The 22,071-nt window shown below is 42.7% G+C and overlaps 1 protein-coding gene across 2 annotated transcripts in view; it reads right to left on the bottom strand.

The window, feature by feature from the left end:
* Nucleotides 1-1,472: 1,472 nt before the first annotated feature.
* The window catches only part of BCL9L (BCL9 like), a 64,443-nt gene continuing 43,844 nt past the window's right edge, over nt 1,473-22,071 (bottom strand). Inside the window, exons 3-8 of one of the 2 annotated variants that reach the window (XM_077250459.1) lie at nt 19,668-19,790; nt 17,780-17,984; nt 11,578-11,662; nt 6,972-8,514; nt 4,748-4,912; nt 1,473-3,765 (exon numbers count right to left, since the gene is read on the bottom strand). In XM_077250459.1, coding sequence (XP_077106574.1) covers nt 2,861-3,765; nt 4,748-4,912; nt 6,972-8,514; nt 11,578-11,662; nt 17,780-17,984; nt 19,668-19,790 — 3,026 coding nt within the window. In that variant the 3' untranslated portion in view covers nt 1,473-2,860. The remainder of the gene's footprint in view (nt 3,766-4,747; nt 4,913-6,971; nt 8,515-11,577; nt 11,663-17,779; nt 17,985-19,667; nt 19,791-22,071) is intronic. The other variant, XM_077250460.1, reaches the window with a different exon arrangement.

Here is a 22,071-nt window from a genome sequence, read left to right as displayed (position 1 = left end):
TATATGATTATGGAAGACTTTACATATGTGACTCACTGATCAGGTGGTCTTCAAAAAAAAAAAAAAGCTATCTATCAATGAACCTCCGCACTCTGAGGCATCTAAGCCACCAACAAAGCTAAAAGAGGCAAGATGAAACATTTTTTATTCGTGAACTGTCTTTCGGGAAGTGGATCATGACTTATTTCATTTGGAGACATGATTGAGGTCGCAGGTATTCATGTAGTAGGTGCAGCACACCTTCAAAATGACATTTGATGGGGCATTGTGCAAACACTCTAAAGCGGAGGTCTCCAACTTGTAACCCCATGGTCTCTACTTACAGCCCCCTTCCTGCTGGACAGAAACAGATTATCACACAGGTAGACGATAAGCTTTGTGATAGTACATCCAGAATGGAGGATGCTCCATGAATTACAACTATTCTCCAGGCAGCACAGGAAGTGGCCCTGTCGCTCTTGTAAATTGTTGAACATGACAAAACCAGTCTCTACTCTGGTTCTAAAGCAAAAGGAGCCACCATAGTCCCCCGTCAAGACCTGCTGCTGGCTCTTCCTGCCAAAATTATAGGACCTATAAAAGGAAAATAAAAGTAATTCAGGGAAAATTCCTAAGGAAGATGGATGATGTCAATGAAAAAATGGAAAAAGGCAGATGGTCTCTGGGAGGAAAAAAATAATACCTGGAGGAAAGGAGTAACACTTGAAGAGAGAAGACCTGTGGAGGCAGAGTCCACGATTAATGATTGTGGGGATACTGGAAGGAGAATATGCAGGGCAATATTACACCTGAAGTGGGAAATGATACGTGATAGGAAGAATAGAGATAAAACCATGAGGAGAGACAGAGAGAGAGTACTTGGAGAAGTGAGAAATGAAACTCAGATATGGAAGGAAAGGACACCAGAATAAGAAGAGTACTTAAGAGTATTGGAAAGCATTTTCTGCCCTGTAGGGTTGTGGTCATACCTAAAAGGCAAGCAGGTACTACTTGGAGCACTCCTCTATGCGAGTAAGGGCAGGACAATGTGGTGGGAAGGTCAGGAGCATTTTCTGGCTATCGCAAGGAATGCAACAGGATCACCTATGAAAAGAGCACCCTGACAATGACTCTTATGCGCCCAGCACACATAGTACTGAGGTTGGGGTGGGAATGGTTGACACCAGATTTGACTGTGGATGTGGAGTTCTCCCAGGCAAGGAAAACAATATTACTGTACCACACACACTGTAAAAAGTACATAGAGAAAAGCCCCTGACTTCTTGTGGCACAAGACAGTCCTATCATCTCCCAACAACTGAACAAGACTCCACTTTCATAGTAAACTGGGGAAGAGCAGGTCATAATCACTTGGCTCCCATTGTGATATAGTACATACAATCATGTGATGAATCCACAGTGAAATCCAACCCCAAAAAAGAAAGTAAAAAAAATGATGATTTGTGCTCAAACCACCCCAGAGGTCTCACATTTTAAGCATCAAATGTTTTATTGTGGCCCCTTGAAGGAGCAGAAATGACCAAAGACCCCCTCAAAAAAGTTGTGCACCCCTGCTCTAAAGAAGCTGACCTAATGACAGGTTCTCATAAACACAAGGGGGCCAGATAATGAAGGTGACAAAGAAATGGTAGAGAAAGAAGAATGAACCATGGAAATGACAAGACAAAATTAGAGCAAGGGAACATACAGCATTTCCAATAAAGCATTTCACCTGCAAGCAGATATTGAAAAAAAAAACAGAAGGTAAAAATCTACAGCAATACAATATGGGTAGAAACAGTTTATATGCTAAACATTGCATTGTATTTTATCCAAAATTCTCTAAAAGCGTACAACAACTGAGCACCAAAGCAGGCTGTGATCTACCAAGCAAGAATTGAGGACTGAAATGTATATGGGTATGAGATAAGAATATTAAAAATGGAAACATTATTGGTAAAAATTGGAAAATGATGAATAATATATGAAGAATAGTTTTATAGAGACTTTGAAGGAATTAGACAATTGGGAACAATGGATCAAATTAAACTATGGCTTAATTATGATTAATGGTGTTGTTTCAAACTAGACATTGATGGCCCATACCTCAAGAATCTGCCATTAATGCCCAATCGCTGGGGGACTGATCGCTCATGATCAACAGAACCAAATAATAGCAGTGGTAGGAAAGCTGCATGCAGCTCAGTCCATCTTTTCCAAAACCGCATGGAGGCCAGTGACTAATGGGAGAGGATGTGGCACTGACAAATAGCCAAGCACAATCATTAAGTGATGGACTGGCACATAACCTTCCTAGCCCTACTGCTATGTTGTACTAGCAAGCAGTGGCACAGTGGTCAACCACCACCAACTGTACATCGATGACAAATCCAAGCAATGTGCTACCAATAACTGCTCTGAGATGACCACGAAGTATAGAATTATCGAAAAAGCCAACAATTCACACAGTTTTATTACAGAAAAATGTTTTTGTGCTTGCTCATCTTTTGAAAAATGGTGAATTTTACAAGTAACAGTCCCCACAGTTCTCCTTTCAAGAAGGACATACTATCTTAATCTGCTAGGACTTTCCGGAAAAAGAAATGCTGGTATAAACCAAAGCCAAAATGAGCTATGATCTTCTCTTTCAAAAGGGATTGCGTGGAAAATACACGAGTCCTTCTTCAATTATAACATACACTGCAGCTCAGGACACTCATCAGAATTGGACAAGCTCTAACATTTTCTTTGCTTTATAATTTCTGACACAGAAATGTGATTTTTATCCAAGGAAGCCACTATAAACTGTTTAGCCGCGAGAGCCATCTTTAAATGGAATCATGGAAGGAAGATCTAGGTTGGTGCTAGTGAGTCTCTGACACTAAAATGGTAAGTGTCCTGCTCCTGGGATGTATGTATCCAAGGATATACTACGCGGTCTCATTTGGTGTCCAACCATCATGCTTTGTTGTCCATGCAAATGCCCACCAAGAGCACCCTGTGGTGACAACATACTGGAACTTTGGGTGTACATCTCTCCGGACACACTCCGCTGCTTCATTAACATGAAGTTCTGTTGAGCTGTCTGAGATGGAGGCGCCATTCCTGTCCTACCCATAGGGTGCAAAGGTGGAATTCCCAGGGCTCTCTGTGGGCCTGGAAGACTTGGGCCTGAACGACCTGAATGTTGCTCAACCATCATATTCTGGAGGCCAAGGAGATGCATATTAGCAGGATGTGGTTTTGAGGGTTGGGTACTCCCCTTGGGAAAGTACTGCAGAGTGCTGCTTGGCTTTTCAGATGGCATGATACGGGACAAGTCAAATTCAGGTATGCCACTGGGTGATGGCCGAATTACTTCTCCTAGCTCTGGGTCTGTAAGAACGGCAGAAAGACCAGGGCCATACGGTTCAGATATCCTGGGTGGCAGGCGAGGTTGATTTGGTGTTTCATCTGGATAGTTTTGATGCATGATGTTATTTCCACCTCCTTGTTGTAAAGGTGGATTATGTGGTGGCCCAGGCTGGAGTCGTGGTGGGAAGACCATTGGGTTGGAGGACATCATTTGCGGACCAGGACAGCAAGAGTCCTGTGTCACAGCAGGAATCATCAAAGGTGTCTGAATAGGGTTAATTGATGGGTGCATAGGTGCACCAGGTGAACTGAGCATTGAATTGGGAGGTTCATGGGAGAGTGGCGCCTGTCCTTGGAGACCAATGTTTCCTATTGGACTTTGTGCAGAACTTAAATTTAAATGCAAAGAGATCGGAGGATTCATCCCAGGGCCTGAAACAAATAAGATATCACCAGTAAATATAGGTTTAGAAATCACACTTAACTTCCTGACATCTATACACTGTCAGCAACAGACACAGGACAAACCAAAGTATATCCTCATCCAGATCTCTACGAAAGAGTCAGCAGGAAGGGGCACACGTTTTTCTTCTACTTATGCAAGATTAATTATTAAAATCATTCCTTTTCTTCCCACATCCCTTTAATATAAAAGGGTTGTACACTACTTAGGAGAGGTCATCAACAACAGATCAGTGGGGGTCTAACACCTTGGCTGCTTACTCCATTAGATTTTTTAGAAGATTTCTCCAGAAGGGTTGGTGGAGGAAATGCCAAAATAACTATGGCAGCCTGTTACTGCCATCTGTCCCCCTGCACAGCCTTTCAGTGGGCTCACGAGGGAAGGCAGAACTTTTCTTTATGTTATCACACATCTTACCAATCAGAAAGAATATTGGCACATTTAAAAGGGGGGAATTTTACTAAAAGGGTGAGAAGATGGATGGCACACATCAAGTACACCAGAAAGGTTTTCTTTTTCATATATTTTTTTTTTTAGTTCTGGCGATTTTAGGATGTTCATGTAGACATCGGAATGAGTGACACTGGCATGTATTAACTCTGCTTATCTTTTTATGGCATCTTGAAGGTCTCAGATCAGATTCTTAATGGACTCACTTTGAACAAATCTGCTTTGTGTGAATTTAGTTTTAGCAACAAACACTGACAAAAATGGGATGAAGGGGCCAGGAGTATCAATGCCAGGTGCCTTTTTTAGTGTGCCAGGATAATACATGGATATGTAAGTAGGTTTAGGGTATTCCATATGGATGGGATTTTACAATATTTGGGAGTTTAGAATATTAATATTTCAAAATTCAGCTTTCATTAGCATAGGTCAAAAGTGTGAAAATTGGCTCACTTTTCAGAGAAAGCAAAATTTTCAAGTAGCGCTGGCAGTGAAAAGTCTCACCTTGCTGGCTACCAGGTGGAAGGAGGACTCGATCTGGTAGTAGATCATCATCAGATGTAGCAATAGTTTTAATAGCATTGTGATACAATGGAGTGGTGCTGGGCATGGCATACTTAGACATCTGAGACATCATCAAGGATAAAGGATTCGGGGTCGGTGTACCATCTAAAAAAAATAATTAGATTATGGACTGTAGAATGTACTATGAAGTCCTAAAGACAAAGTATACGTCTCTGTAGGTGTGCACGGACATCAGCACTCAAAGCTTAAAGGGCATGTCTAGGACTGTGATATTGATGACCTTTTTCGTTAGGATAAGTCATCATTTTCATATCAATGGGGTCCAACACCCCTACTGATCAGCTGCTACTGGGTCCTGTGACCATCAGAAAAACATAGAATTCAAAGCCAGAACCAGAGGGTGCAGTGGATATTCTCCAGCAGGGTACAAAAGAGCCCTCAGTATGTTTAAATAGTAATTTTAGCTAGACGAGAGTACATCATTTCCAGAAACTCTAATTTGTAATAGTTGTACTCCAATGCACCACTAGTATACTGCAGCGCCACTAATGACACTGCAGTGCCCAAGAGAAGCAGTTACTACTACAACGGACTATGCCTTTGTGTCTGCTTAAAAAAATGATGAGCACTGCTGGAATTGAAGCCAAGCAGACTCAACAATGTGTCCACCTGCCCCATTACACTAAATGGCCCTTTGGTTTCTGTGTTTGGTTTATTTGTAGTGGATCAGTTATTTTTTAAGCTGATCTAATACAAACGGATGAAACCTGGATGCGTGAACAGCTTATGTTGATCTCCTTTTTAGAGGACCATTTTGGAGACAGAAGAACACATCAGTGAATTACTTGTCAGGGTCTAAAACCGTCCAGATGCCTTGAGGTGCAGACACCTTGTGCCCTTCCTCCTGACCTCCCTGTCACAAGTGCAGTTTTCACCATTTGTTGATTGACCGACAAAATAAGTAAACTGAATACGCTGCCAGAAGAGGGCTCTGAAAAGGGGGCGCCAGCAGAGAGCAAGGAGGTGGAGCAGAGCATTTCTCCACATAGATGGACACTTGATCAGGGCAGGAGAAGTCTGATGCATAGAAATACACAAGAAAAATAAAAACCCTGCACAGGTGTCAATGATGCTCACATTAGTGTTATGGTGATCTGTGGCCATAACACCACAGATCCTTTCACCATTTAGTAGCCATTCTTGGGTACGGCGATCTAGTTCCCGTAAAGTGGAAAGGAGCTGAGCTCTAGTATGTAAAAATGGCCATTGTACAGTGCAAGGAGCTGCAGTGTTACGGCTTCGTAGTATGTACTGCCTGGTAGCAACTGATCAGTCTGGGATGCTGAGTGTCAGACCCCCACCAAACCGATACGGATGACCTACCCTTTTGATAGATCATCAATATCTTATTCCTGGACAATGCCTTTAAAATAAAAAAAGGAAATGTGAAAAGTCATCTACACATTAAAATTTAGGATATTTTTTTTTTTTAGAGAAAGATAAAATGTTCATCATTAAGCATCGTTTGACAACCACTTACAATTTCCATTTAAAAATGTCTCCATGTCACAAAATCCTACATAAAGTGGTACCCTGTACAAAAGAGCATGTAAACATCGAAAGCTCACAAGCTTAATAATCAAAAATGTACAGAACGTGTAACCCATCCCCTCTGCAGCAGAATTCATGCCTATTCCCTGCTTTCCGGGTTGAATACCTGGACTAGGAATAGAAGTTCTCCGAGATGGCTCCCACCCTGGAGAGGATAAATTCACAGAATTTAGTTTTCCCAGGGGGGAAGCTGGGTGAGCACCCACTAAAGGAAGAGCCCAATAACTGATATTTAATAGAAATATCGAGATTGATGGGAAGGAGCACAGTCATCTGTCCTCCTGCAAATTGGGGAGCTTTTAGATGGTCTCCAGAAGAGACAAGTGGTGAACTGACTGGTCCAAGTGTAGGAGACCTAAGATGGCTAATGATAGGCGATTCCATCTGATTTATGATGATTGTAGTTTCTGATGGTCTGTGGCTTTCGACTGTCATCATGTTTACTGAAACAAAGCCGGTTGGATTGGAACCAGTTGTTGAGGACATTGGAAAGTGACTGAGTCGTGATGTGCCCCCCGCAGATATGTGATCTACTCCACACATTCCCTGCAGCATGCGGTTATACGTGCCCTGTCCATAGGGAAATACTGACCTTGAACTACCATCTTCTGGCCACCGCCTGTCATTCCACCACCATTTTGTACTCGTGCTGTCCGAACCAGCTCTTCTGATCCTACTCCTGCTTGGGAACTCATTAGCTCATTCCTCATTTTCTGGGACAATAACATCTGTTGATGGGGTGTCATCTGAAGGTTAAGGTTCATATTCATATTGACACTCATGTTCATATTCAGGTTTCCACCTCCTCCTGCTTCAAGCTCACGGCCTGGCACTGGACGTCCCATGGTTGGGCTTACCATGTTTCGAGACCCTCCAAAATCCATGCCAATGGTAGACCCACCACCCAATCCATCTCCTTGGAACATAGAAGGGTCACCTGGACGCTGTTGGATTATGACTCGTTCCATATCTATGCCTTGTCCACTGGGTACTGACAACTGTCTCTGAATAACAGGTGAACGTTTCTCTATGAGCTGTTGTCTCAAAAACTCATCACGGGAAGAATTGTTTAAAAATCTCTCCACTTCTCCTTGCCCTCCCCCAGGGTATGCCATTCCACTTTGTGGAAAACTACCTTGTCCTCCACCCATTGGTGTCATATCTTCAGGCCATCTACCCATTCTTTGCATGACTCCCATGCTGTCCATTGGTATGTTTTGCACAAGTCCATATCTTCCTGGAAATCTTGGACCCTGGAATGGCATCCCTGCACCTCTCAGTTGAATGGTTTCCTGGCCCTCAAGTGATCCAGGCAACCGATTACCAGCCCACTGTTCACCAGGCTTATTGTGGTAAGGTGGCGGAGGTCCCCTGAGCATCAGATCAGGTGCTGACCTCCCATGTATAGTCATATGCTCTTCCTTCCTCCTCTTTTCTGCATAATATTCCTCCTGAAGCTTTCTCCATGCGGCCTGCTCTGGTGTAAGACTATCTTGTCCCAACCTCTGCATCATCAGACTCATTTGATGACCCATGTCTGGTCCTGATGGAGGACCTCCCATTTCTTGGTCCATCACTGGACCTCCCAAATTTTGAGTTTGTGCTATCATAGATTGCAAGGGTTCTTCATACTTTTTTACTGGAGTTGGTGGGTTTGAAGGGACATGAGGCTGAGGATGAGAAGGTACAGACCCTTCTACTGGACTTGTGTTGTGTCTTAATAATGACTCACTGTCGGCACCACTTCGAAGCAACAGCCTTTCTATATCTCGCAAAGTCTGAAGCGATCGTTCCCGATGCTCAAGTTGCTCTCTTGAAAGAATCTCTGTGTTCAGAGCCCCAGCGGTCTCTTGCGTGCTTTCCAAAAGGTCAGGGTCATCGACTGGTAATGGGACAGAAGGTACAGGAGGCGGATTGGAGTGACTACTGGCGGGACGGCTATTTCCTGTCGTGTTTGGGGTCAATTCTTGTTTTGTTTCTTCCACTGCTGCTTCAGTTTGGAGCACATTAGGGGGAGCCTGGATAGGCACGCTTGTTGGATGGCTGGCTGGTGTGGGTGAAGTAGAAGGTGGTAGTGTGGGCACAGAATCTTCTACTACAGTTTCTGGAGTGATTGACTGTTTCTGAAGAGTTTCCTGAATGAACGGAGACATGTGTGAAAACATAGTTAAATGATTTACCTGCACATACCACATCAACTCTGTAGGCAGATGTCAAAGCTTAAAATTAAGGACTTGTTTTTGCTTAAAAGACAGACTACAGAATCACAATATAGCACTGACATCTTAAAATATGCCCGATTCCTAAAATCTATAAGCATACTCTCCTAGTAAATGGAGGCAAAAGTTTTGGGGACCTTTTAATAACAAATTAGTAGATTTGTATTAATGGAGCAAAAAACAAAACAACCCCCCCCCCCCCCTCAACACCAGACAATTCCCCAACACAGAGTACAGTGTTTAATATAAAACACATAGAAAGTCATAATAATAATAATGATACCAGACCATTTGTATTGTGTTCCCTATGAAGGGTGGCACTGAAACCTTTCAGCTTTAATACATTATTAAAATACATGAACAAGTAATCCTCAGACGTGATCAGAATGTACACATTTATTCTCCCTAGTCACCCAGGATGCTCAGCGAACACTATTCAGTATAAAATATGCGCAATGTTAAAATATAATGCCCCTTTAATGTGATAATGGTTGCACCATCATTTGCAACAAGAAATGCAATTTAATGACCTATTAGTGATCTTTGACTAACATCCTGTATAATCTGGACCTCCAACTCCCATGTCCCAGACTTCTCTCCTGCTGCGCCAGTTCTCTGGAATGCACTACCCTAGGCAATCTGTTTAATTCCTACTGTCCACAGTTTGATGGGCTCCCTAGCACCACATCTCTTTAAACAGGTCTATCTCATCATTTCACTAATCAACTATTCTCTGTTCTCCCTTCCTGTTCAGAATCTGGTTCCTTCTATCATCTATCCTCACACCTTCCACTTAAACATATACAGACATTGGCAGGTGCCCTGCTCATGCAGATTTACATAAGTGCCTTATTCTATTGTTGGCTGGACCGTACATGACAAGCACTTTATTATTACCTTCTGTGTCTCCCCTGTTTCCTCATAGATTTTAAGCTTGAGGTCAGGGCCCTCACTCCTCTTAGTAATTGTAGAATGTGTCACTCTGTAATGTCAGATATTGTCTGTAAAAGAACCTACTGATTTGTAAAGCGCAGCAGAATATGTTGGTGCCATAGAAAATAATTATTAAATCACTGTTTGTTGGGGAAGTCTCATACACCGAGAATGAAGGAGGCACGGCCCTGGAGTAGGGTGTAAGTATTAACCACTTCATGCATATAACTGTACGCCTGTGCTGGGGAGGCTGCGTGTAGATGGGACTCAGGAGCGGAGCTTCTTCCATACATTGATGGCTGGACCATACATTACAAGCAATTGTTACCATCCACCTTGTGTCCCCCCGTTTCCTCATAGATTGTAAGCTTGCGAGCAGGACCCTCACTCCTCTTGTATCTGATTTATGCGATTATTGCTTTTCTAGAATGTCTCTTATTGTCTGTACAAGTCACCTCTAAAATGTAAAGTGCTATGGCATATGTTGGTGCTATAAAAATAAAATGATTATTTATTAGTATTATTGTAAGCAACTATTGCTGACTTACATCAATAGAAAAAAAAAAAAAAAAAAAGGAGTAGGAAAAAAAAAACGAACGATCAAAAACAAAAAATTGTCTGGTTTTGAAGTGGTTAAGATACTTATTGTTTGCTGCCGTCCCCAGTTCCCGATGCTACTCCGCTCTCCTTCTGTCCAAAGTTTCTGCTCTTCGGCTTTTCTCGCGCACACAGACAATAGTGCTGCTATCCCAGTGTAGATCTGTAAGATTCAGCACCAACCTCCATAGACTTAGGGTACCGTCACACATTGAAATTTCCATCGCTACGACGTTACGATTCGTGACGTTCTAGCGATATCGTTACGATATCGCTGTGTCTGACACGCTACTGCGATCAGACACCCTGCTGAGAATCGTACGTCGTAGCAGATCGTTTGGAACTTTCTTTCGTCGCTTGATCACCCGCTGACATCGCTGGATCGTTGTGTGTGACAGCGATCCAGCGATGTCTTCGCTTGTAACCAGGGTAAACATCGGGTTACTAAGCGCAGGGCCGCGCTTAGTAACCCGATGTTTACCCTGGTTACAAGCGTAAACGTAAAAAAACAAACAGTACATACTCACCCGTCGGTGTCCTTCAGGTCCCTTGCCGTCTGCTTCCTGCTCTGAGTGCCGGCCGGAAAGTGAGAGCAGAGCGCAGCGGTGCTGCGATCTGCTCTCACTGTACGGCTGCACTCAGAGCAGGAAGCAGACGGCAAGGGACCTGAAGGACACCGACGGGTGAGTATGTACTGTTTGTTTTTTTACGTTTACGCTTGTAACCAGGGTAAACATCGGGTTACTAAGCGCGGCCCTGCGCTTAGTTACCCGATGTTTACCCTGGTTACCCGGGGACTTCGGCATCGCTCAAGCGCCGTGATTGCAACGTGTGACCGCAGTCTACGACGCTGGAGCGATGATTATACGACGCTGCGACGTCACGAATCGTGCCGTCGCAGCGATGAAAATTTCAATGTGTGACGGTACCCTTACACTGAGAAAGCGACTTTAGGACCACATAACCCCAGTGTGAGCCAGCGAGTCTGATTTCAGGTCATATTGGCCAGAGAAAGGCTGGAGCTGCGCAAGAAACCGGTTATGACAACTTAGGAGGGATCAGGAATACAAATCAAGCTGAGACTTCTTCATTAATCTCTTTCCATATATGATACAGCTGATAGGAGACCTGTATAGAAGAACATGACCCCGTGTACATGATCAAGGGGGAGGGAATATGCTTAAGATAAGAAAAATACAGATCTTTTTGTTTTATGGCCTTCATAACATGCCCTTAATAAGTGACCTCTCATTTCTAATCTGGCCTGATGTGACGGGCTCTCAGATGGGCTTATTCTGACGGCCCAACAGGTACAATCCTCATTTAGCCCAATTTGGTATATTTTATCATCTTCAATATTTGTAGGTATTTTCCACCTCTTCTCCCACTGATATAAATAAAATATCTGTAAGCAAATAATAATCATGGCAAGTGATAACACCTCAGTACCTCATCCAGCTTGGCTCGAGGAACCTTCTGCTGGTGGTAGAGCAGAATGGTATCTGCTTGGCCTTGTAAAACAGCTTCGGCCGCCCTGTGGAGAAGGACGAGGGAATGAATCATTTTATTAAAAACTAATACCATCTGTTTCTTCCAATTATCTGACAGCTCGCATGTGAAGAGATTTTATTTTTATTTTACTTGTTAAATAAATGTTGAAATATTTCAGAAGAAATAGGTCTTTTAGAGAGCAGCAATCGAGCATTTATAAGGATGGTTATGGCCAAAGTTGGTTCTATATAGCTGAAGTCATAAGTTTACATACACCTGAGCCACAGTTATTAACACTCCTGTTTCCCAATTCTGGACATTTCACCCTAGTACACACCTCCTCTGAGGTCAAGGATTTCAGCTTTCATTTCTTTCCTCGTATTACTGGCAGCTCACATTCCCCATCTCACGTATCCCTCCTACCTGACCTATCTATTATGGTAAACGGCACCACGCTCTCTCCCGCACCTGAAATCCGCTGCCTCGGGGTAACTCTCGACTCTGCCCTGTCCTTCAAACCACACTTCCAAACTCTTGCCACCTCCTGTCGCCTCTAACTCAAAAATATTGCCAGAATCTGTCCTTTCCTCAGCCCAAAATCTACTAAAACTCTTGTGCATGCCCTCATCATCTCCCGCCTCGATTACTGCAGCACCCTCCTCTGTGGCCTCCCCGCTAACTCCCTTGCACCACTCCAGTCTGTCCTCAACTTTGCTGCCTGGCTAATCCACCTCTCTCCTCGCTACTCCCCTGCTTCTCCCCTCTGCAAATCCCTCCACTGGCTCCCAATTCTCCAACAAATCCAGTTCAAACTACTAACATTGATCTACAAAGCCATCCACAACCAATCCCCTCCCTATATCTCTGAACTAGTCTCCCACTATCTTCCCTCACACAATCTTTGATCCTCCCAAGACCTCCTACTCTCCTCAGCACTTATTCATCCCTCACACAACAGCCTCCAAGATTTCTCCTGAATATCCCCCATCCCCTGGAATTCCACGCCTCAACACATCCGATTATCCACCACCCTCGGATCCATCAGACGGAACCTGAAAACCCATCTCTTCAGGAAAGCCTAAAGCCTGCAAAAACCATTCTGCCGCCTCACAAACCGTCCGAGCTGCCGCCTCCCCACCACAAGAGCTGCCGCATCCCCGACCTTCTGTCTCTTCGTCAGTATCCCATAGAATGTAAGTCCGCATTCTGTCATCATAAATTTGTGCACTGTAAATGATATCTGTAACCCCTTTCTCATGTACAGCACCATGGAATTAATGGTGCTATATAAATAAATAATAATAATAATAATATCAAAAAATTAATTTATTTCAGTTCTTCAATATAAAAAGTGAAACTAATATTATATAGAGTCATTACAAATAGAGTGATCTATTTCACGTGTTTATTTCAGTTAATGAAAGCCCCAAAAGTCATTATCTCAAGAAATTAGAAAAATTAAAAAAAACACCTGCAAAGGCTTCCTGAGCGTTTAAAAAAGGTCCCTTAGTCTGTTTCAGTAGGCTCCACAATCATGGAGAAGACTGCTGACTTGACAGATGTTCAGAAGGCAGTCACAGACACTCGACAAGGAGGGTAAGTCACAAAAGGTCATTGCTAAAGAAACTGGCTGTTCACAGAGTGCTGTATCCAAGCATATTAATGGAAAGTTGAGTGGAAGGAAAAAGTGTGGTAGAAAAAGGAGCACAAGAAACCGGGATAACCACAGCCTTGAAAAGATTGTTAAGAAAAGGCCATTCAAAAATTTGGGGGAGATTCACAAGGAGTGGACTGCTGCTGGAGTCACTGCTTCAAGAGCCACCACACACAGACGTATCCAGGACATGGGCTACAAGTGTCGCATTGCTTGTGTCAAGCCACTCATGACCAATAGTCAATGCCAGAAGCATCTTACCTGGGCCAATGAGGAAAAAAAATGGACTGTTGCTCAGTGGTCCAAGGTGTTGTTTTCACATGAAAGTAAATTTTGCATTTCATTTGGAAATCAAGGTCCCAGAGTCTGGAGAAGAATGGAGAGGCCACAATCCAAGCTGCTTGAGGTCTAGTGTGAAGTCTCCACAATCAGTGTTGGTTTGGGGTGCCTTGTTGTCTACCAGGTTTACAAACAACAGTATCACTGTGCTTGATTGGCAGCAACCTCGCCTGATCTTAACCCATAGAGAATCTATGGGGTATTGTCAAGAGGAAGATGAGACACCAGACCCAACAATGCAGACGAGCTGAAGGCTGCCATCAAGGCAACCTGGGCTTCCATAACACCTCAGCAGGACCACAGGTTGATCGCCTCCATGACACGCCGCATTGATGCAGTAATTGATGCAAAAGGAGCCCCGACCAAGTATTGAGTGCACTTACTGAACATACATTTCAGTAGGCCAACATTTCGGATGTTATAAAATTATTTTTCAAGCTGGTGTTATAAAGTATTCTAATTACTGAGATAATGACTTTGATGGACACAACACCTTCATTTTCTTGCCCTTAAGACATTTTGACACACTTTGGACATATATATTTTAGGAAGACCCACTTGTTATCTGGTGACTTGAAAAGTTGCATCAATATCTACACAATTTTCCATCCTCATTAAGTCATTTTGTGAAGTACACCAGATCCTCCTGCAGCAAAGCCCCTCTAGAACTTGATGCTGCCACCCCCCGTGCTTCATGGTTGGCCTTTTGCCTCTAAGTCTCCCACTTATTCCTCCCTACATAACATTTTGGCAGAACAGTTCCATCTTTGTTTCATAATCGCCTCAAAGAACATTTCTCCATAAACTAAACAGCTTTGTCCCCATGTGCCGAATGCAAACTGTAACTTGGCTTTTTGGGGGAAAAAATTTGAAGCAGTGGCTTCTTCCCTACTGAGCAGTCCTTCAGGTCATGTGTGTTTCCTCCATGGTGGTTATTTTTGCATAGATCAACATGGACCTTTTTGAGGATTTGGAAATTGCTCCTAAGTATGAACCACCCTTGTGGACATCCACTTTTTTTGATATTTAGGCTGATTTTCTATGACTTTCAAATGATGTTAGGCAAAGAATCAAATACATCTTATATGAAGCCTTTAAAAGGGCTTGTTTAGGTAGAAATGAAAAGCTTGCAGTCACCATGAGGACTCTCGAATTGTGTGATGCACACACTTTTAACCCTTCACGACACTGGACATTCCCCATGTCCATTAGCCTCCCTAGTGACACAATCAAGGGGTGCCGATGGTTTCCTGTGGCTAAAGACCCCCATGTCCATCATGACGGAGAGCCTATGAAAAGCAACCTGCGGCTTAGCCTCATAAGAACCCGTGATTTTTCCTGTATACAGCTGTGGTATTGCAGTCTATAGTACAAGCGATCAGACAATAGGAAGCTCAAATCCTATACCAATCCATATCACACCCCTGTAATAATAAACGTATGTGGTATAGTTGCGTCCGTGAAAAAGTCTGATAAATAAATTGATAATGATTTGACCCCTTGTTAATTTTTAGGTATGCCCACTGAAAAAGTCATGAACAGTCTATCATTTTAAGGGTAGGTTAATTTTAACATTGAGAGATATAATATCAAAAATAAAATCCAGAAAATCACATTGTATAAATTATATAAATTTATTTGCATTTTGCAGTGAGAAATAAGTATTTGATCCCCTACCAACCATTAAGAGTTCTGGCCCCTACAGACCAGTCAGACGCTCCTAAATAACTAGTTACCTGCATTAAAGACAGCTGTCTTACATAGTCACCTTTATAAAAGACTCCTGGTCCACAGACTCAATTAATCACTCAGACTCTAACCTCTACAACATGGGCAAGACCAAAGAGCTTTCTATGGATGTCGGGGACAAGATCATAGACCTGCACAAAGCTGGAATGAGCTACAAAACCATAAGTAAGACGCTGGGTGAGAAGGAGACAACTGTTGGTGCAATAGTAAGAAAATGGAAGAAATACAAAATGACTGTCAATCGACATCGATTTGGGGCACCATGCAAAATCTCACTTCATGAGGTATCCTTTATCATGAGGAAGCCTAAAACTACACAGGGAACTTGAATGATCTCAAGGCAGCTGGGATCACAGTCACCAAGAAAACCATTGGTACCACAATAAAGGTTTAAAATCTTGCAGCGCCCGCAAAGTCCCCCTGCTCTAGAACGCACATGTGCATGTCCGTCTGAAGTTTGCCAATGAACACCTGGATGATTCTATGAGTGATTGGGAGAAGGTGCTCTGGTCAGATGAGACAAAAATTGAGCACTTTGGCATTAACTCAACTCGCCGTGTTTGGAGGAAGAGAAATGCTGCCTATGTCCCAAAGTACACCGTCCCTAATGTCAAGCATGGAGGTGGAAACATTATGTTGTGGGGGTGTTTCTCTGCTAAGGGCACAGGACTACTTCACTGCATCAATGGGAGAAAAGATGGAGCCATGTACTATAAAATCCTGAGTGACAACCTCCTTCCCTCCATCAGGACATTAAAGCGAACCTGTCACCCCCAAAATCGATGGTGAGGAAAGCTCACCGGCATCAGGGGCTTATCTACAGCATTCTGTAATGCTGTAGATAAGCTGCCGATGTTACCTGAAAGAGGAGAAAAAGACGTTAGATTATACTCACCCAGGGGCGGTCCCGCTCCGATGGGCGTCTCAGGTCCGGTATAGCGCCTCCCATCTTCATTCCATGACGTCCTCTTCTGGTCTCCGCACCGCGGCTTCGGCGCAGGCGTACTTTGTCTGCCCTGTTGAGGGCAGAGCAAAGTACTGCAGTGCGCAGGCGCCGGTAAGGTCAGAGAGGCCCGGCGCCTGCGCACTACAGTACTTTGCTCTGCCCTCAACAGGGCAAAGTACGCCTGCGCCGAAGCCGCGGCGCGGAGACCAGAAGAGGACGTCATGGAATGAAGATAGGAGGCGCCGGAGCGGACCGGAGACACCCAATTGACCGGACCGCAGCGGGACCGCCCCTGGGTGAGTATATTATAACCTCTTTTTCTCCTCTTTCAGGTAACATCGGGCGCTTATCTACAGCATTACAGAATGATGATAAGCCCCTGATGACGGTGAGCTTACCTCATCATCGATTTTGGGGGTGACAGGTTCCCTTTAAAAATGGGTCGTGGCTGGGTCTTCCAGCAAGAAAATGACCCAAATCACACAGCCAAGGAACAAAAGGAGTGGCTCAGAAAGAAGCACGTTAAGGTGATGGAGTGGCCTAGGCAGTCTCCAGACCTTAATTCTATAGAAAACTTATGGAGGGAGTAGAAGTTCCGAGTTGTCAAGCGATAGCCTCAAAATCTTAATGATTCAGAGATGATCTGCAAAGAGGAGTGGACCAAAATTCCTCCTGATATGTGCGCAAACCTCATCACCAACTACAAAAATGTCTGACTGCTGTGCTTGCCAACAAGGGTTTTGCCACCAGGTATTACGTATTTGACAAACAAGACTTATTTCTCACTGCAAAATGCAAATAAATTTATATAATTTATACAATGTGATTTTCTGAATTTTATTTTTGATATTCTGTCTCAGTGCGCAAACGTACAAAATCAGCAAGGGATCAAATACTTATTTCCCCCACTGTATACATGAAATGATCATTTGTAAACATTTGTTAGAAAAATTGTTCATGTCATATGCAAAGTAGACTTCATAAACTTGAAGTTGTAATTATATATGTGAGTGGTGCACCCCTGTATATATCCTGAGAACAGGGTGCAAAAACCTGGTCTGTAATAAATAATAGAACCACAGAAGAGAAAAGACTAGACTAATAATGGTATGCACACCCATAGAATTTACAAATAAATATTTAACTTTAATTACACCTCAAAAAGACAAACACATGATAAAACCATTTAAAACAAGGCCTGGAATACAGAGCCAGAGCTGTAAATTCTATGGGTGTGCATACCATTATTGGTCTAGTCTTTTCTCTTCTGTGGTTCTAAACTTGAAGTTGTACACCCAGAATCGATGGGGGCAGGTGATACAGAAGAGTTTTAATGACTATAACCTGAGTATGTAAACTTATTTCAGATGTATATACTATTTCATGTACTATTTTCCAGGTTATAATACTGTATTCCTTGTAGAGCATTTATGCCGTTCACCACGTTGACTAGTAATAACATGACGACTCACGCGTTTGCCAAATACGTTGTGAAGACATAAACGTATTGTGAGGGCGCCTTGGACGGACCTCCTGGCCCGCCTCCCTCTCCATGTAAGTTTTGGTTAGCCCCATGGGGTGTGCTGGAAGAACTGGAGTCATTGAGTCCTGGAAGGGAAGCAGATCCTGATCCTGGTACTGTAGGAGCGGATATCGCAGAATCACTGACGCTACAGTCTGACAAGGTGGAGAGACAAATGACATTTAGTTCATGTCTTCATATACATCCTATATCCAAAACTAAAATTATTTCTAAACTGTGCAAAAGTTTTAGGCAGGTACAGAAAATATGTTGCAAAGTAAAAATACTTTAAAAAAAACATTTTTGTCAATTAACAAAAGACAATTCTGAATCGCATCAATATTTGGTGACCGTCCTTTGCCTTCAAAACGGCAAAGTAACAGTTCTTCTAGGTACACTTGCACACACTTTTTGAAGGGAGGTTGCTACAAACATCTACTAACCGCAGATCTTCTGCTGAAGTCACTTGTGCAAATCCTTCTGTCTCTTCATGAAATTCCACAGAGACTGGATGATGGTGAGATCAGGGCTCAGTCAGGGCCATATCATCACTTCCAGGACTACTTGTTCTTTACGCCGTCGTTCTTACTGACATTGGTTGTATGTGTGGGGTCATTGTTGGAGCAAATGAAACGTCTTCCTGATGAAGGAGTATCTGCCGTTATATCTCAGCATTGAGGACACCATTAATCTGCCCTCATCCTTCAGCCATCTGTAGGCACTCAGTATTGTACTGCTCTCCAGACCTTTATGAACAGATTGCCTTCTCTGAGAGCCAAATATTTCAGTTTTATTTGCTAGTCCAGAGCAATGGCTGCCACCATTTTTCTCCACCCCAGTTCCTATGTTTTCATGTATATTTGAGTTTCTTGGCCTTGTTTCCATGTCAAAGGTATGATTTTTAGCCACAATTCTCACATGAAGATCAGTTCTGGCCAGACATCTCCGACCCGTAGATGGGTCCCACCGATTGCTCCCAATTCTGAGTTGATGGCCCTGCTGGCCACCTTCTGATATCGAATGGTAGTAAACATGATATGCCTTTCATTTGCTGCACTAGGTTTCCTTGGCTGACCACTATCTAGGGTCCTCAACGTTGCCCATTTCTTCATGCCTCTTCTTATTGAGCACCACATCTTGACACCCCCGGTCTGCTTTGAAATGTTTGCCTGGGCAAAGCCTTGCTGATGCAGTATAACTACCTTGTGTCTTGTTGTTTGCTCAGTCATCTGTGACCTGAAACAGTCTTCAACAACCTCACTGTTGTAGCAGAGTTGGTCTCTTCTTTGCCCAGTTTTAAGCCTCCTACATATTTGTTTCTGTTTTTGACTGTTTCAACCTACATATAAAAATGATGTTCATCACCACCTGTTTGGTATCGTTAGTTACTCATGCACCTGACTATAAGCCTACAAAATACTTGACATTGTGCAAGTGTTCCTAGAGAAACTGATGCTTTGATGCAGTTTTGAAGGCAAAGTGAGCCACACCATAAACTGATGTGATTTATGTTTCTCGTTTGTTCTCTCAAAAAAAAAAAAAAAAAAAACCCTCTTAATACTTCTATTTTGTTACTTTGCAAAAGTTTAAGGCAAAGATTCCCTATGCTATGGATCAATTTTACCTTAGAAAACCACACAAATAAGATGTACATTGCTGGTAAAGGGCGAGTAGAACAGCAGCAGCAACTTGCCAGCTGTCTCCAAAGATTAAGGCTAACAGGCCAAAACGCATGCTTTAGTTTATGGTGCATTAATAATGTATCCAGACAACAACAAAAAATCATCAAACCAGGATTTTATTAAAAGAATGTATCCATGGAATCAGAACTGGCTTACTGTGAGCGATCAATAAATTCTTCTCATCCTCTTCGCTGTCCGGTCCTGAACACCACTCGTCTCCACTGTACGGCTGTTTACGCTCCAAAACACAACGTCTTTTGCTGCGAGGGGGTAACTCTCCTAAAAAAAAATAAAAAAACAAAACATGGCAGGTAAGAAGCCAAAAGTACAACACAAACATTACTAGATTTATAGCTCACAAGATCACAAAACAAAAAGGTAAACATGTATCCAGCAGGGAATGAGAGTTGACCATCCTCTGCAATATTTGGTATTTTTCCCTTATAATATTTGGTTCTCTTTTATAGACTTTTTATATGTTTTGTGTCTTGAAACAAAATCATTTTTTTTCTTCTAGGATAGAGATTGTTTTGTCTGCAAAATGGGGGAAACTAAAGGATGCTTTAGTGATTTTTATTTTTAAAAAGGGTAGTCTGTCTGTATGGTCAAACACACATGTGAACACCCACTTTGACTTACACTGGTCAGTGGTCTGTCCACAGCGGACCTTTGTGCACACAGACATCGCATGGTTAAAAATTATGGTTCATCATAATGCAGCCTAGCAGGCATACTGAAAGCATAACGGGCAATAACATCATGCAAACCTTCCCCTCTTTGTTTATTGCATTTCTTATGTATCATGCACTTATATTAGTAGATCACGCTGTACATTACTACGGTTGATCAAGTTTCATGTATAAAAATTAATCTCGTAATATGGTTTTCTCTTAATAATAAAGGACATTTTTTCTCCGCACCGGCTTCAATATGCACATGTCTGAATAGGCCAGTTCTTTATCGGGTTTCTGTGCAAGCATTGTAGTGCCTGAGAGCCAGGGTTGAGTCGTAATGACTTCCGAAAAGTCCTGTGTATGTATCAAGGATCGGACTAGTATTGGTCATTTTTATCACGTGATACCTAGCAGAGTCTGTATTTAAATCTGACTAAGTATGCTTCTGCCATGCCCCCTGAAAAAGGTATCGATCGAGAAACGTGCGTTGGGGTAAGCAGGTACAGAGCACTAATCGATCAGTGGTTGCTGACTCTTGTTTTTATTTGCAATAAATATATGGGAGGTGGTCAGCACTTGGCAAAATGTCCCTAGCCCTGAGATGTAATGTGCGTTCTTTGAGATTTTAGTTAATAAAATCACGTACTGTGGATTACATTGGAATGAAACTAGAACTGGTAACAGTTCCTCTGCATAGAGTAAAACGTACAGCTCAACATTAATATTTGTAGGAAATGCCTTCACCTGTATCATCATCTTACATTACCTAAAAGCCCAGCTATTCATGCCAAAATCCAATTACACAACTGGAAAAAAAATAAATTGGGACATTGGAAAATTGTGAGTCTAATTTTGAACAAGTGCTTCTGGAGCAGTTATAAAAAAAAAATGACTTTTGGGGTCAAATGGCTTATGTGAAATCCAGCATTGAACAGTTGCCCTATAGCCAAGAAAAAACTCCAGCTTTTAATGCCTGAAATATCTTAAAATATAATAAAATAGTCTCTATGCTTGGTTGGAAGAACTTGAAGGGAATGCCTTAGCAGAAAAAAATTTAAGGGCTCGCACTCATCAGCATAAATAAAATTGGCCACATTGTGTTCCTGAAAAAGTAGGACATGTGATTTTTCTCACCTATATGATTGTGATTAAAGATTTTAAATCCCTAACCTGTGCTCTGGTGGCCTCTGTCATCAGCGCTCCATCCAGACCGCTTTACTTTTTTCAATTTGCATTACTGCTCCCTCCTTGAAGGATCGCGGTGGGAGCTGCAGCTGACAAGCCAAATTGCCCTTTGCAGCTCCAGGACCTTCCACCACGTGACCGGCAGGTCCTTGATCACGTGGGAAGCAGTGCTCGGAGTCTCCTGCACGCCGCCACATCTCCGGTCATCCATCATCGTCCTGTTCCTTCTGGATACCACTGTGCCGAGGTCTGGGAGCTGCCGTTCATCTGCCCCACAAGACTAGGAATCCTTCTGAGCCACTCCACATTGTTATGCTTGTCCAGCATAACCATCTGCGGTGAGTAGGTCTATGACCTTTCTGCATTCTTTTCCCGGCTGATACCATTCATGTGCGCTCCCCTCTCTCTGTTTCTATATTTTCTCACCTATATGACACGCGTATGCAATCTACATGCAATGCGTTTTTAACATAAGCTTTTACATAGAGAAATACTGTTTTATTAGTTCGTAAACGAGCTTGAAATGACAATGTTTTATACAGATCTAGATAGACGTCATTGAGATATATAATCAGTGAAGTGCAGCTTACTGTACATGTGTTTAGCTCATAATTAAATAACTAAAAGAAAAAAAGGTCATGAGGTTCCCCTAATTTCTATTAACCAGCTGAGGAAAAGCCAACAGTAGGGGCTGATGTTTA

Source organism: Ranitomeya variabilis, chromosome 4, assembly GCF_051348905.1.
Source record: "Ranitomeya variabilis isolate aRanVar5 chromosome 4, aRanVar5.hap1, whole genome shotgun sequence".
NCBI lineage: Eukaryota > Metazoa > Chordata > Amphibia > Anura > Dendrobatidae > Ranitomeya > Ranitomeya variabilis.
The sequence above is the reverse complement of the archived record's forward strand: the minus strand, read 5'-3'. Positions and strand labels throughout refer to the sequence as shown.